General features: G+C 32.3%; 1 protein-coding gene across 1 annotated transcript; it reads right to left on the bottom strand.

Annotated features, from left to right (window-relative positions):
• Window positions 1-7,196: 7,196 nt before the first annotated feature.
• On the bottom strand, window positions 7,197-7,664 carry LOC131149135 (protein GRIM REAPER-like). Its single transcript, XM_058099261.1, has one exon. It carries the CDS (start codon window positions 7,662-7,664, stop codon window positions 7,197-7,199), a length of 468 nt encoding a protein of 155 aa, XP_057955244.1.
• Window positions 7,665-17,897: the final 10,233 nt, after the last annotated feature.

Here is a 17,897-nt window from a genome sequence, read left to right as displayed (position 1 = left end):
AATTCTTCTTGGGAAGGAATGGGAAGTTGTAATCCCACAAAGTTGTGAGGCCAAGTTGTTGTTGCATTGGACAAAATATTTACTGAGTGGGGTTTGGCACAGCCCTATGGTCAAAGTCTTTGGCAACAGAGGTAAGACCTACATATATACATTTGGAATGGAAATGCTGATTTTGGTCAATTTTTGTTTTGGTACGGTTCATTAGGCATCATTTTTAATTATAAGAAGAGTGACTTCTCCTAGCATTTTCTGGAAATTCTTTCAATGAAGCTTTTTAGTAGTTAAAATTTTATATTTTCAAATAAGTTGAAAATTGGAGTTCTAATTTAGAAAGATCAGGAGAACGTGTGAAATGAAAGTTGACTTACCTCATCATCCCTTGTATGGCTCTAGCATTATTAATGAGCCTTCACTAGTGGACCAAAAACAATGATGGACGGATGTAAGATATTTAAAAAAATATGAAGATATATATTTTAATATTTTTTTATCAGTTCATCGAGAATTTATTATGCTTAGACTAGACAATGTGGGATATACAATGAAAGTAACCACATGCTACTTTAACCGCCTCATATCATTTCCCACCTAAAGAACTTAAAGACCTTTAAATAGAAGTTTGGTTCAAAAGAGTGGGTGATATATCATTCATTCAATTGATTTTGTTACTAATGCAACGATCTTATTTTGAGTAATATTTGTACAAGTGTCTTTTAAGTGAAAAAAATTAAATCAAAATCTTATTTTCATACATTTTTGGTATTTTAATTAGAATATAAATGGATTATTGTGAGGAAATTGAGGTGGCAATAATGAAATTTCTAAAATTTTTAGTATTTTTTTTTGTATTTCTAAAACTGGACAATAGCAATCATTAAAAAATAAGTTTGAGGTTGAAGCAGAATCCAATTGGCATTTATAAGATTAGGAATTACAGTGAAAGCTAACAATTTCAATAGTTTTGGGCATATTTTGAAGAGGTAAACAAGAAATGATAGAAAAAAGAAAAATACATGAAACTAAAACCAAAAAAAATATTTGCATTACATTTGGGAACATGGGTTTCGTAGCTTGCTTTTTATACTGTGCGGATTAAAAAGAAATTCAATATAATTTTGTATAACATTTTACTCCATACCACAAAATACAAATCCAAGCCACAAAAATTAGGCTCCTAAATACCACATTAGGTTTTTCATAATCTAATGAAGCAAAACAATAAAATTTTGTTCAATTTTGTCGATATTTTCAAGCATGGTACATTTTCACATCTCCTATTATTACAACATTCTTGTCAACTTGCATTCTTCAAACATATGAAGATATTATTCATATTTATTGGAGTGTATTTCCATACGTCATGTATCGGAAATGATAGGTGTGTGACTTAATGGATTTATTTGATATGGCAATTACATAAAATAATAAAAAATAAAAAATAAAAATAAAAACAATAACACTTTTACACAATATATCATTACGAGTGTCACAATCAAATCTTGATTAATTATTGAACAGAATTAATTGCAACTTGCATGTGTGCACACACGTATTACTTTAACAAAGATATTACAGATATGATTTACTTTTACAGATTGCAAAAGATTCCTATCACTAGTTATTTTCAAAACATCTTCACTTGAAAATTTTTTCCTTAAAATGATCAATTTTTATATATAAAGAACACATCAAATGATTAAAAACAACTCAACTAATGAGCCCCCTCCCCTTTTAAAGCATCAAACTCTTAGTCGATGTTAAACACTTTTGTAGTGAAAAGAGAGCATTTTTCTCCTTCTTGATCAATTGAGAGGCTTGTTGGGCATAGGATGGACAAAGGGACAGTCCCTCTCCTGAACTCCTTCCTACTAATATAAAAATCTCACTCTAAAACTTAAATTTTTATCTTCTAAAAAAGTAAAATAAGATTTCTCCCTAAAGGCATGCATGCATGCTCATCAATTCATATTACTTCTCATAATATTAATTTCAGTATCATCAAAAATCAATTTTAGGCCCAACAAAATTTATATAGCAAATTTAATGAATAGGCTAAATTACATAAACTTGCCTAGCAAGTTTTCTTACAATGGTAAAAGCTTAAATTTTCTTTTAAAATGATGAATTATACTTCTACAAGATTCATTATAACTTGTGTTCATATATATCCTTGGGCTGCATGTGGGAGCATGGATTTCAAAATTTGGATTTGAATTTAAGTGGACTTGAAACATATTTCAATACAATTTTATATTATATTTTACCTAAATCCAATACAAATCCACTAAATTCATGACTTCTCCAAACATAAAATTAATGTTGTTTAATTTATTATTATTAAGATGGCTTAATTAGTATCAAATTATCAAAAACAACAACTCAAAGCTTAGTAGTCGAAAATAAATGTAACCAATTGGTTGTTGAGAAATTTATTTGTGAGTTTGTCCCACATTGAAAAAAAAATAAAATAAAATGGAGGATGAGTGTCTATATGCATGCATGGTTGAACCCAAAACCTAATGACTTAAGCTTTTAGGTCAAAGTTAGTGGTCAACAATGTAAATCAAGCTCGTGTGAAGACTCTCCCGATGCTAACAACTGGTATCAAAACCAATGATTCAAATTGAGCTCAAGTATTCATGCATGTGTTCTTCTGAATATAGACCTTATGGAAAAGGTGTAGAGTATCCTACATATGCTAATCCCATAGACGAATATACTTTCATGGCTTCACACCCTTTCTTATGTTTGAGTGATGGTTCTTAATAATGATTAAAAATGATTTATGTTCTTGGGAGAATATTAAGCATGTCAAGGTCATGAGTTAGGCAAGATTTGAACTAAGGGCATCAATGTATCAGCTCATTCTTTTAACGGTTAAGGGAACTATACTAAAAAAAAAAAAAAAAGGAGGGGAATTGGAGAATAATTGTCCCTAAAGGAAAGGAGGACGAAAAACCTAGTTGATAAAATAACCCCCAAATCAAATAAGAGCAACCCCTTTAACAAACAAGAGAGGCGAGAAAATTAAACCATGAAGTAGAATCATGGACTCCTAACACCTTCACTCCAAGTGGAAACATTACATTAAGAAGAAAAGAATATTTTAGTTGGTTCTCTGCATAAATATTGAGAAGTTTAGTAGTTTTATTTCTTCCAAATTTTCCATAAGACTACAGCTAGGATAGCCTTCTTTCAACATTCAAGATGTGAATGCAATTGCTAGCAATATGTGCAATGAGTAATAGTGAGCAACATGTAGTGCAAAGAGCATACACAAATGAATAGAGAAGCATGTTGTAACGATCCAAAAAATAATTATATTTAAATAATAAAGAGAAAGAGAAATGGAAACAGAAACAGAATGAGGCAGCAGGCTTCGTCGATGACATTGCACTTTGAATTTAATGACTTGAAAATTTTTACACAGTGTCTCATCGACGAACACAGGGAGTTCATCGACGAGTGCATAAGTAGGCCTCGTCGACAAGAAAATATCGAGAGAGGTTTTGGGGGCAGTCTCGCATTCGTCGATGGGGGAGGAAGATTCGTCGACAAAATTACTTAAAGACTCATCGACGAGATGACGTGTCTTGTCGACGAATTCAGGGCTATAATTTGCCAAAACCCAGATTTTTCAGCACAATTCTGGGGCAAAAGGGGTCTTTCTCTCTCTAAAAAAGCCTCTCCCTCTATCTCTCTTCGATCGCTGCCCCGTTTCACGCCAGATCGACGATCTAAAGCCACCACGACACTCCTAGCGAAGTTCTCTGCAAGTCTGCCGGAGCGGATTGTCAGTGGAAGAGATTTGAAATTCGTCCCAAATTCAAGGTAAGGTATTTTGTTTAGAATATGTTTCCCCTACAGTTATAAGAAATGTTGTAGGCAAGAAAATGCTAATATTTTGTTTTAAGGAATGTCGTTTTCAAGATGTTGAATGGAGAACCCTACGGGTGTAGGGCTAGAGTATAGTAGGAACTTTTCAGATTTAAGGTAAGGGAAATATGCTATGCTAGGAATTTTTATAATGTTATCAGAGATTTTACACATATGTATATACCAGCTTATTACCCAATTTTACAGAATATGAGTTTTAAATGCTTGTGTGGCCTGAGTAGGTATTTATGTGATGAAGAACTTATATAGTTTTTACAGTATATCATACTATACTGAATACACAGATATAGACATTATATTACAGTTATTTATCTAGAATAGTATATTACAGTTTTACTCAGATCAGTATATTACAACTTTATTCAGAACAGTATATACAGTATTTATAGTATGTCATGTTTCCTACTACCATAACATACAGAGTATACAGACAGAGTGCATAGACAGAATATACAAACTGATATGCAGAGATAGCATCAAGATGCTACAGATACAGCATACAGAGATTACAGTACAAAAGATAGTATTATGATAATTTTGGAAACATGATGAAAACAGTAAAAGAGTATATATATATAGTATCAGATCCCCGAGGAATGATTACTAGACAAATATAGATAAAGAATACAGATCACAATATCATTGCTAGATACAGATAAAGTGCAAATCACATATCTCAGATAGTGTGTGGGTATCGTTAACCGTGCTTGGAGAGTATGCAGCTCCCTAGTTCACTAGGTAAAAGGGGCCGATTTGACGAGGTAGCAGCCAGTCCCGAGCCTGGGAGTGGATGCAGTTTGGTCAGGCTGAAGTAGTGTAGAGTATGATGCCTTATCTAGAGGGCCAACTAGATTAAGTCCTGCTAACGGGCCACACAACCCTGTCATGAGGGGTCAAATCATGACGTACAGAGTTCCAAGGATAAAACACAGTTATATATATGTATACAATTTTACAGTATATGATGAGTATAGTATGATATTAGCAGTATGAAAAGTAGAAAATACAGATGATACAGTTATATTTTAAATTGTGAAAATAAAAGACATACTTTACAGATTACTATCTTATTACAGTTCAATTGTTATTTTAACAGTATGCAACTTAGTCTCCACACATTAGTAATAGCATATTTCCACTTACTAAGCGTCAACTCGCCCCATTACTTTATCATTTTTCAGGTGAGCCAGTTAAGCGAGCAGATCAGGCTCGCGGATAGTGAGTTTATTTGATTACCCTAGTTATAAGGTGAGTTTTTGACAGAGTTCTGTATTTTTGGGGTAGATGGTACTGGAGGAAATTATTTTGTATGACAATGGTCAGTAAATACTGAATTCTGTATTATATAGTATATATATGGTTATATGATTTATGTTTCCGCTGCGTAGGTATGTTTATTGTATACAGGAATACCTCAGTGTCCTTTGGGGTCTGAGATCTCATAGTAGGGATATCAGAGCAATTTATGTGGGAAAAAAAATGTCTTAATTTTGAGGTCGTTACATATGTAACTTGTGAATAGTTAAAAATTCACTAATGAACACTAATTTTGTAACGCCCCAACCTGGATCTGTCAGGAAGCACTGCATCTCTCCTCCTCCACCAGAACTAGACAACAGGGGGCGGGTCTTATCGGATTAATGACTGAACCCACAGACCAACACGTGTCCTTTTCAGTGTGTTTTATCCTCATTCATACGCTTCCTAAAAAAACTTTCTAGGAGGTCACCCATCCCAAGATTGCTCCAAGTCAAGCACGCTTAACCAAAAAGTTCTTATGGGAAGGCTCCCGAAAAGAAAGGTACACCTTATTGATATGGGTAGTAACATCTAATCCTTTTAAACCTTTCTTTCACGGGATATCACATATTTAATGTTTAAAAGTTTGGAATTTAGATCTTAAATTTAGACATATATAAACTTAAAGAAAATACAACATTAAATTATATCAAGTTTCATATAAACTTACACATTCAAATTTAATACTGAAATTCATGCTCAACCTAAATTCCCTCAATTCCTCCCATGTCATGAAGATATTGAATTGGAAAGTAATTTACAAATTTATCATAGCAAGAACTTAAAAGCTTTAAACTCAATGGTGCATTTCCATCCTACCTTGTTTATTATAACATGTAATACTATTTAATGATTAGTAAGTGTGGAGTAGTGGATGGACTACTCCTACCAAAGCAAATGTGGAGTTGAATATTTGAATATTTGATAGATGCCTCCCTATTGCTCTTATTTTAATTGAACTCGCACAAAGTTAGGTCTTAATTGAGCTGGACCAAAAGTCCCCCTATTTCAAAGCCCACTAACTTGACCCATGCAGTGGAATTGCTGACAAACAGACATAGATAGATAGATAGAGTCTACTGCTAACAAATCCAACAAAACAAATTGGCCATTTGGGTGCCACGAAAATTGAAACCTAAGGAAGAAAGTAAGAAACTATTTTACAACTAGGCATATCATAAATAAACATGCACCTTACCCAACATCTACTATTCATGAAATATGAAAGGAAACAAACAACAGAATCTTTGCAATCAAAAAATTGGAAACAACAATTGTTTCTCTCCAGGCCCAAGATAAAGTAATATAATTTCAATTCTCTTTTACCGGCTAAATTTATTGCTCCTTCTCAATAAAAGATCTTTAGCAGTTGCTCCTATGTCTATATTCTTCTTAGCCTTTTAAAAGAAATGGTTATTCATTGCATAATGACCTAGTTTTTTTCTTTCCTGGTTTGGGTGTTGATCCTATCATATAAGAACATACTAATCAATTATCAGCTACTTCAGCTATCCAAAATGTGGACAGCTTCATAAAAATTCCACTTATTTAAGCAAGTTGAAACAAACAATATACCCAATAATTCTTTTTTTATTATTATTTCTAAAGTAAAAGAGCTTTGTACATACACTCTCCTTATAATATTAAGCACATCAATCATAAAAGAAAATTACCACCAAACTAAATTTAGGAACTCTATTTTCAAGGTAAAAATAAATAAACAAGGGAACCAAAGATAGAAGAACTTAGAAATTTATAAATGCTTATGATTATTTTATTATTTAAAATAATTATAAATCTTCATGCATATACATTTCTCTTATTTCCCTAATCAATACAACAATTCAACTAATCCAAATGTTCATTGAAGTAATTAGGGTGTGACAAACATCATACCCATTAAAATTACAAAACAAAAAAATAATTTAAAAAATAAGACAATGAAATTAAATCTCTATGCATGGACTCCTAGCTCCTACATAGTAATTCCTTTGGTTCATTCAAGATGCATATCCGCAAGAACCGTTCTCACATTTAACTCCTGAGCCACAAGCTTTGTTGCACTTGCCACAATGAAGATCGTTGAAACCAACATTGATGCATTTGCCACCACAACAAAGTTGACCAAAACGACACTTGTGCCCGCACATCCCACAGTTGTTTCTATCTCGTAGGACATTTCGGCAATGACTCTTACAGCAAAAGAGACGGCTAGCACCATTGTTCGCAGAAACCCCATTGCATATGTTGCTACTAACCTCACAATGTGTACCTTTCTTCGCAACACTCGCCAAAAGCCGACCCCTCAAGGATCCAGTGCTGTGGAACGGGGTATCGATTATGTACTCTTCATAGTCTTCTACTTCCTCGGCGATGAAAGAGGCCATTGGAGAGGGGGAGGCTAGGAATGTTAGAGGGAGGGTGAGGGTAAAAAGGATGGTTGTAAGTTGGATGAGAGTGGCAGCCATATTCACTACTGAAAGTTTTTGAGTTGCTGCAAGGTTGAGGGAATGGAGGAGATGGAATGTTTGTGTATGTTCCGGTTGGTGGGTACTAGCCAAGGGAAGTGATGGGTATTTAAAGCTTTAGGTTGGGAATAAAAAATTGCTCTTGGGAGGGAATGGGAAGTTGTAATCCCACAAAGTTGTGAGGCCAAGTTGTTGTTGCATTGGAAAAAATATTTACTGAGTGGGGTTTGGCAAAGCCCTAGGGTCAAAGTCTTTGGCAGCAGAGCTAAGACCTACATATATACGTTTGGAATGGAAATGATGATTTTGGTCAATTTTTGTTTTGGTACGTCCATTAGGCATCATATTTTTTCTCCTAGCATTTTCTTGAAATACTTTCAACGGAAGCATCTTAGTAGTTAAAATTTTATATTTTCAAATAAGTTGAAAATTGGAGTTCTAATTCAGAAGGGTCAGGAGAACGTGTGAAATGAAAGTTGAAGATATATCTTTTAATTTTTTTTTTATTACTTCATCGAGAATTTATTACGCTTAGACTAGACAATGTGGGATATACAATGAAAGTAACCACATGTTACTTTATCGACCTCATATCCTTTCCCACCGAAAGACCTTAAAAACTTTCGAAATAGAAGTTTGATTCAAAAGAGTGGTGATATATCATTCATTCAATTGATTTTGTTATTAATGCAACGATCTTATTTTGAGTAATATTTGTACAAGTGTCTTTTAAGTGAAAAAAATAAAATCAAAATCTTATTTTCATACATTTTTGGTATTTTAATTAGAATATAAATGGATTATTGTGAGGAAATTGAGGTGACAATAATGAAATTTCTAAAACAATTTTTTTTTTTTTTTTTTTTTTTTGTATTTTTAAAACTGGACAACAGCAATCTTTAAAAAATAAGTTTGAGGTTGAAGCAAAATTCAAATGGCATTTATAAGATTAGCAATTATGGTGAAAGCTAACATTTTCAGTAGTTTTGGATGTATTTTGAAGACGTAAACAAGAAATGATAGAAAAAAGAAAAATATATGAAACTAAAACCAAACAAAATATTCGCCTTACGTTTGGGTTTCATAGATTGTTTTTTATTCTGTGTAGATTTAAAAGAAATTCAGTATAATTTTGTATTACATTTTACTCCATACTACAAAATACAAATCCGAGCCCCAAAAATTAGGCTCCTAAATACCACATTAGGTTTTTTAGAATCTAATGAAACAAAACAATAAAAAAAATTTCGATTTTGTTGATATTTTCAAGCATGGTACATTTTCGCATCTCCTATTATTACAACATTCATGTCAACTTGCATTCTTCAAACATATGAAGATATTATTCATATTGGTTGGAGTATATTTCCATACATAAGTGTGTGACTTAATGGATTTATTTGATATGGCAATTACATTAAAAAAATAAAAAATAAATAAAAAAATAAAAATAACACTTGTGTAAATTTACAAAATATATCATTATGAGTGTCACAATCAGATCTTGATTAATTATTAAATAGAATTAATTGCCACTTGCATGTGTGCACACACGTATTACTTTAACAAAGATATTACAGATATAATTTACTTTTACAGATTGTGAAAGATTCCTATCACTAGTTATTTTCAAAAATCTTCACTTGAATAATTTTTCCTTAAAATGATCAATTTTTATATATAAACACATCAAATGATTAAAAACAACTCAACTAATGAGCCTCCTCCCCTTTTAAAGCATCAAACTCTTGGTCAATGTTAAACACTTTTACAGAGAAAAGAGAGCATTTTTCCCCTTCTTGATCAATTGAGAGGCTTGTTGGGCATAGGATGGACAAAGGGATAGTCCCTCTCCTGAACTCCTTCCTACTAGTATAAAAATCTCACTCTATAACTAAAATTTTTATCTTCTAAAAAAATAAAATAAGATTTCTCCCAAAAGGCATGCATGCATGCTCATCAATTCATATTACTTCTCATAATATTAATTTCAGTATCATCAAAAATAAATTATAGGCCCAACAAAATTTTTATAGCAAATTTAATGAATAGGCTAAATTACATAAACTTGCCTAGCAAGTTTTCTTACAATGGTAAAAGCTTAAATTTTCTTTTAAAATAATGAATTATACTTCTACAAGGTTCATTATAACTTGTCTTCATATATATCCTTGCGCTGCATGTGGAAGCATAGATTTCAAAATTTGGATTTGGATTTAAGTGGACTTGAACAAATTTCAATACAATTTTATATTATATTTTATATAAATCCAATACAAATTCAATTAATTCGTGACTTCTCCAAACATAAGGTTAATATTGTTTAATTTACTATTATTAAGATGGCTTAATTAGTATCAAATTATCAAAAACAACAACTCAAAGCTTATTAGTCGAAAATAAATGTTACCAATTAGTTGTTGAGAAACTCATTTGTGAGTTTGTCCCACAATGAAAAAAAAATAAAATAAAATGGAGGATGAGTGTCTATATGCATGCATGGTTGAACCCAAAGCCTAATGACTTAAGCTTTTAGGTCAAAGTTGGTGGTCAACAATATAAATCAAGCCCGTGTGAAGACTCTCCCGGCGCTAACAACTGGTATCAAAACCGATGATTCAAATTGAGCTCAAGTATTAATGCATGTGTTCATCATAATATAGACTATTAGCTTTAGTGGCTACACCATCATTGTTTAATGTGTTTTGATGATATTAACCTATATGTTATTCCTAGTGTTTTCCTATCATTGCAGATCATGTTTACTACAAGTACTCGTACATGAAGTACCGGATCGAAGGAAAAGATCGGACCGCGTAGACATCAAGAAAGAAAGATCAAATTGACACGTACTCAGAAGGACCCAAACACAATCAAAGGAAGCTTAATTGTAGAATTATTTGTAATAAGGGTTGTGTGAGGTAGTATGTTTTGTAACTCTTGCTGGTTTTGTTTCTACATGATTTCTAAGTAAGAGTTGAGCAATGCACATACATACTAGGACAAATGAGTTTATAGGATTGCATTAAAGTCACAAACTCATATTCATGGTTTTCAAAGTTAAATTAAAGAGTTTGTCAAATAAATCCTAAACTCAAATATGTTTTCTAAAGGGACAAGTTTTTAAACATCTTGGTTTTAAGAAAGTCAAATATATTTTCATAAAGGACATACTAAGCATATAAGATATCGAAACAAGCTTTCAAATGTGTTTTCATAAACTAGATATCTTATATTTAAAAGAAAACTGTTTTGGACAAGTATTAATCTTCATTAGAATTAATATCTTTTATATACTTTTATCCAAAAATGTTTTAGGTGATTAAAAGGCTTTTTGGTTGAGTTTAAAACCTCAGTTATGCACCTATTAAATTTCCTGAACACCCTTTGGTATTTGGGGCATAACTTTTACTAGAAGAGTCCAAAAAGCACAATCTTAGTGTCCCTGGAAAGTTAAGAAAAAATTCCACAACTTTTATGTTGATGACTTTTTTTTATTCAGGGCACTGGTCAACCAGAATAGGGGAATGGTCGACCAGACTAAGTCAGTAGCCAAAAGATCCTCACTGATTAGGCAACTGGTCAACCATTGCCCTAGGGTGAATGGTCGACCAGAGAAGGTGAATGGTCGACCAGAGGTCTCGTGAATAGCGTTGTATCAACTAGAAAATGGCTAGTTTTGCTTAGGAATTGCTCCCAACAGCTAGTTAATGGCTATAAGGGATTTTTTGCTATATATACAACTTCATAAACTTGTTTAGTATGGTTTTTGATTATTATTGATCATTATTGTGAAAAATATATTTGAATCCAAAACCTAACACTTTGCACTTGCATTTTAATTATTCATTCACAAAGTGCTCAATCCTCTCTTGCTCATTGATCTTATGTGAATCATTCCTTGAGAAATAAGAGTGAGGATTTGATTGTATTTCATATCAGCTCATTTGAGGAGCGTTTCTTTGTATATCATCTTCGTTGTAATAGGTTCTTTGTGAACCGCTTGGTGAAGGTTTTGTGTAAACCGAAATGAAGGCTCTTTGTGAGCGAGTAGGGATTTGTTCCCGAGTATAGGGTTGTGTATCCGAGTTGTAAGGCTTGCTCCGCCAAGGAAGGAGTGTTTATAGTAGATTGTGGAATCATTGACTTGGTGTTAAGGCGTGGACATAGGCTTGGTGATGAACCACGTTAAAACCCGGTGTTAAACTTTTCTCTCCCTACTCTTTATTTACTTATATTGTGCATATTTTATATTTTATCTATTGTGATATAATTGTTTGCTTCTTGCAAAGACATTTATTTTGTAGAGAAATTTTAAATATGTGAAATGAGTCATTCACCCCCATCCCCCCTCTGACACTATATTGTATATCCACAGAGGGGCTCATGTATATACTGCACGAGCTATGGCCGTTTAACATAGACCTTATGAAAAAGGAGTAGAGGATCCTACAGATGCTAATCCCATAGATGAATATACTTTCACGGCTTCATAGCCATTTTTATGTTTGAGTGATGCTTCTTAATTGGTTACATGACATGGAATGATAAAATTAAAAAAATGAGTTATGTTCTTGGGTGAGTATTACACATGTCAAGGTCATGAGTTAGGCAAACCATCAACTAGGGGCATCAATGTATCAGCTCAATCTGATGAATAGAAAATGGTAAGGGAGTTATACTAAAAATAATAAAAAAAAATAAAAAAAAAATAAAAAAAAAAAACGAGGGGAGTAGGAGAATAGTTGTCCCTATATGAAAGGATGAAGAAAAACCTAGTTGATAAAATAACCCCCAAATCAAATAAGAGGAACCCCTTTAACAAACAAGAGAGGCAAGAAAATTAAACCATGAAGTAGAATCATGGACTCCCAACACCTTCACTCCAAGTGGAAACATTACATAAACAAGAAAAAAATATTTTAGTTGGTTCTCTCCATAGATTTTGAGAAGTATAGTAGTTTTATTTCTTCCAAATTTTCCATAAGACTAGCTAGGATAGCCTTCTTTCAACATTCAAGATGTGAATGCAATTGCTAGCAATATGTGCAATGAGTAATAGTGAGCAACATGTAGTGCAAAGAGCATACACTAAAATGAATAGAGAAACATGTAACTTGTGAATAGTTAAAAACTCACCAATGAGCACTAATTTAATGTTTAAAAGTTTGGAATTTAGATCTTAAATTTAGACTTACATAAACTTGAACAAAATACAACATTAAATGGTATAAAGCTTCATATAAACTTATATAAATTCAAATTTAAGACTGAAATTCATGCTCAACCTAAATTCCCTCGTTTCCTCCCACGTCATGAAGATATTGAATTGTAATGTAATTACTAATTTATCTTTCGCATTGATACTTGAATAAGTAGCAAGAACTTAAAAGCTTTAAACGCAATGGTGCATTTGCATGTTACCTTGTTTATTATAACATGTAATACTGTGTAATGATTAGTGAGTGATTCTGTGGAGTAGTGGATGGACTACTCCTAACGAAGCAAATGTGGAGTTGAATATTTGAAGCACAGTTGAGAAGTGGTCCGGGCCAAGGCACATGATAGACACCTCCCTTTTGCTCTTATTTTAATTGAACTCACACAAAGCTAGTTCTTAATTGAGCTAGACCAAAAGTCCCCCTATTTCAAAGCCCACTAACTTGACCCTTGCAGTGGAATTGTTGATAGGTAGACATAGATAGATAGATAGAGTCTACTGCTAACAAATCCAACAAAACAAATTGGCCATTTGGGTGCCATGAAAATTGAAACCTAAGGAAAAAAGTGAGAAACTATTTTACAGCTAGGCATATCATAAATAAACATGCACCTTACCTAACATCTACTATTCATGAAATAGGAAAGGAAACAAACAACTGAATCCTGAAATCATAAAATTGGAAACAACAATTATATCTCTCTAGGCTCAAGATAAAGTAACACTTTTTTGAATTCTCTTCTACTGGCTAAATTTATTGCTCCTTCTCAATAAAAGATTTTTAGCATTTGCTCCTATTTCTATATTCTTCCTTTGTTTAGTTTTTCTAAATAATAAGTTTCTTAGCCTTTTAAAAAAATGGTTATTCATTGCATAATGACCTAGTTTTTTTCTTTCGTGGCTTGGGTGTTGATCCTACCATATAAAAACATACTAATCAATTATCAGCTACTTCAGCTATCCAAAATGCAGACTGCTTCATAAAAATTCCACTTATTTAAGCAAGTTGAAACAAACAGTATACCCAATAATTCTTTTTTCATTATTATTTTCTAAAGTAAAATAGCTTTGTACATACACTCTCCTTATAATATTAAGCACATCAATCATAAAAGAAAATTACCACCAAACTAAATTTAGGAACTCTATTTTAAAGGTAAAAATAAATAAAAAAAGGAACCAAAATAGAAGAACTTAGAAATTTATAAATGCTTATGATTATTTTGTTATTTAAAATAATTATAAATCTTCATGCTTATACATTTCTCTTTTTTCCCTAATCAATACAACAATTCAACTAATCAATATGTTCACTAAAGTAATTAGGGTGTGACAAACATCATACCCATTAAAATTACAAAACAAAAAAATAATTTAAAAAATAAGACAATGAAATTAAATCTCTATGCATGGACTCCTAGCTCCTACACAGTAATTCTTTTGGTTGATTCAAGATGCATATCCGCATGAACCGTTCTCACATTTAACCCCCGAGTCACATGCTTTGTTGCACTTGCCACAATGAAGATCGTTGAAACCAACATTGATGCATTTTCCACCACAACAAAGTTGACCAAAATGACACTTGTGCCCGCACATCCCACAGTTGTTTCTATCTCGTAGGACATTCCGGCAATGACTCTTACAGCAAAAGAGACGGCTCGCACCATTGTTCGCAGAAACCCCATTGCATATGTTGCTACTAATCTCACAATGTGTACCTTTCTTTACAACACTCGCCAAAAGCCGACCCCTCAAGGATCCACTGCTGTGGAACGGGGTATCGATTACGTACTCTTCATAGTCTTCTGCGTCCTCGGCGATGAAAGAGGCCATTGGAGAGGGGGAGGCTAGGAATGTTAGAGGGAGGGTGAGGGTAAAAAGGATGGTTGTAAGTTGGATGAGAGTGGCAGCCATATTCACTACTGAAAGTTTTTGAGTTGCTGCAAGGTTGAGGAAATGGAGGAGATGGAATATTTGTGTAGGTTCCGTTTGGTGGGTACTAGCCAAGGGAAGTGATGGGTATTTAAAGCTTTAGGTTGGGAATAAAAAATTCCTCCTGGGAAGGAATGGGAAGTTGTAATCCCACAAAGTTCTGTGGCCAAGTTATTGTTGCATTGGCCAAAATATTTACTGAGTGGGGTTTGGCAGAGCCCTATGGTCAAAGTCTTTGGCAGAGCAAAGACCTATAGATATACGTTTGGAATGGAAATCCTGATTTTGGTCAATTTTTGTTTTGGTACGTTCATTAGGCATCATTTTTAATTATAAGAAGAGTGACTTCTCGTAGCATTTTCTTGAAATACTTTCAATGAAGCTTAGTTAAAATTTTATATTTTCAAAAAAGTTGAAAATTGGAGTTCTAATTTAGAAGGGTCAGGAGAACGTGTGAAATAAAAGTTGACTTACCTCATCACCCCTTGAATGGCTCTAACATTATTAACGAGCCTTCACTAGTGGAGCAAAAACAATGATGGAGGGATGTAAGATATTTAAAAAAATAAGAAGATATATCTTTTAATTTCTTGTTTTATCAGTTCATCGAGAATTTATTATGCTTAGACTAGACAATGTGGGATATACAATGAAAGTAACCACATGCTACTTTAACGACCTCATATCATTTCCCGCCTAAAGAACTTAAAGACCATCGAAATAGAAGTTTGGTTCAAAAGAGTGGTGATATATCATTCATTCAATTGATTTTGTTATTAATGTGACGATCTTATTTTGAGTAATATTTGTACAAGTGTCTTTTAAGTGAAAAAAATAAAATCAAAATCTTATTTTCATACATTTTTGGTATTTTAATTAGAATATAAATGGATTATTGTGAGGAAATTGAGATGACAATGATGAAATTTCTAAAATTTTTAGTATTTTTTTGTATTTTTAAAATGGACAATAGCAATCATTAAAAAATAAGTTTGAGGTTGAAGCAGAATCCAAATGGCATTTATAAGATTAGGAATTACAGTGAATGCTAACATTTTCAATAGTTTTGGGCATATTTTGAAGAGGTAAACAGGAAATGATAGAAAAAAGAAAAATATATGAAACTAAAACCAAACAAAATATTTGTGTTACGTTTGGGAACATGGGTTTCATAGCTTGCTTTTTATACTATGTGGATTTAAAAGAAATTCAATATAATTTTGTATTATATTTTACTCCATACCACAAAATACAACCTCAAGCCCCAAAAATTAGGCTCCTAAATACCACGTTAGGTTTTTCAGAATCTAATGAAGCAAAACAATAAGATTTTGTTCGATTTTGTCGAGATTTTCAAGCATGGTAAATTTTCACATCTCCTGTTATTACAACATTCTTGTCAACTTGCGTTCTTCAAACAAATGAAGATATTATTCATATTGGTTGGAGTATATTTCCATACGTCATGTATTGGCAATGATAAGTGTTTGACTTAAATGGATTTATTTGATATGGCAATTACATTAAAAAAATAAAAAATAAAAAATAAAAGTAAAAAAATAACACTTGTGTAAATTTACAAAATATATCATTACAAAATATGATTTACTTACACAGATTGTGAAAGATTCTTATCACTAGTTATTTTCAAAACATCTTTACTTTGAAAATTTTTTCCTTAATACACATCAAATGATTAAAAACAACTCAACTAATGAGCCTCCTCCCCTTTTAAAGCATCAAACTCTTAATCGATGTTAAACACTTTTGTAGTGAAAAGAGTGCATTTTTCTCCTTCTTGATCAATTGAGAGGCTTGTTGGTCACAGGATGGACAAAGGGATGGTCCCTCTCCTGAACTCCTTCCTACTAATATAAAAATCTCACTCTATAACTAAAATTTTTATCTTCTAAAAAAATAAAATAAGATTTCTCCCAAAAGGCATGCATGCATGCTCATCAATTCATATTAGCTCTCATAATATTAATTTCAGTATCATCAAAAGTCAATTATAGGCCCAACAAAATTTATATAGAAAATTTAATGAATAGGCTAAATTACATAAACTTCCCTAGCAAGTTTTCTTACAATGGTAAAAGCTTAAATTTTCTTTTAAAATAATGATTTATACTCCTACAAGGTTCATTATAACTTGTGTTCATATATATCCTTAGGCTGCATGTGGGAGCATGGATTTCAAATTTTCGATTTGGATTTAAGTGGACTTGAACAAATTTCAATACAATTTTATATTATATATTATCTAAATCCAATACAAATCCAATTAATTCATGACTTCTCTAAACATAGGGTTAACGTTGTTTAGTTTACTATTATTAAGATTGTCGCAACGTCCCGGAGCGCGTGTGCCCCGGGGTAGCGAAATAAAAATCATTTTAGATTTTCGGGGAAAATAAGGAATGTCGGAGTCGCCACTAACCTTTAGTGTGGTTAGAACACATAATTACTACCCCGTTAGGGGTAAAATGGGTCTACGTTACCAGAGTTGGGGTCAGAAGTTCGGTTAAGCGAGGGGAAGGTACGAGCACCCCCTATGCGCCCGTTCTTACGAAAGGTACCTAATTAATTCAAAATTATCCCTAAGTTAATCTAATAAGTCTTTCAAATTACTCATCTATTAGTGGATTTACAAATATACATGTAGTATAAATAAATAAATAATACAAAAATATATGTACTATATATATTCCCTCAGAACTAAAGGTATGTGAAACCCAAAGGCTAATACCCTACCATTAAAATCATAGGGATAAATATACACGAAAATAAATAATACTATAAAATAATAAAAATAAATATCATAATACATGATACAAAATATAAATATACCCAAGGAACAAAAATACTAAAAATATTTAACATTAATAATAATTAAAAATAGTGACAATATTGACAATAATAAAAACATATTACTATAATAATAGTCCTATACTAGTAATATCATATTAATATTGCGACGTTACACTATAATAGTAGTATATAAAATCATAATAATACCATACTAATATACATATTAAATATGATAATAATAACAACGAATAAATAATAATAGTAAA

Source organism: Malania oleifera, chromosome 1 (assembly GCF_029873635.1).
Source record: "Malania oleifera isolate guangnan ecotype guangnan chromosome 1, ASM2987363v1, whole genome shotgun sequence".
Lineage (NCBI taxonomy): Eukaryota > Viridiplantae > Streptophyta > Magnoliopsida > Santalales > Ximeniaceae > Malania > Malania oleifera.
The sequence above is the reverse complement of the archived record's forward strand: the minus strand, read 5'-3'. Positions and strand labels throughout refer to the sequence as shown.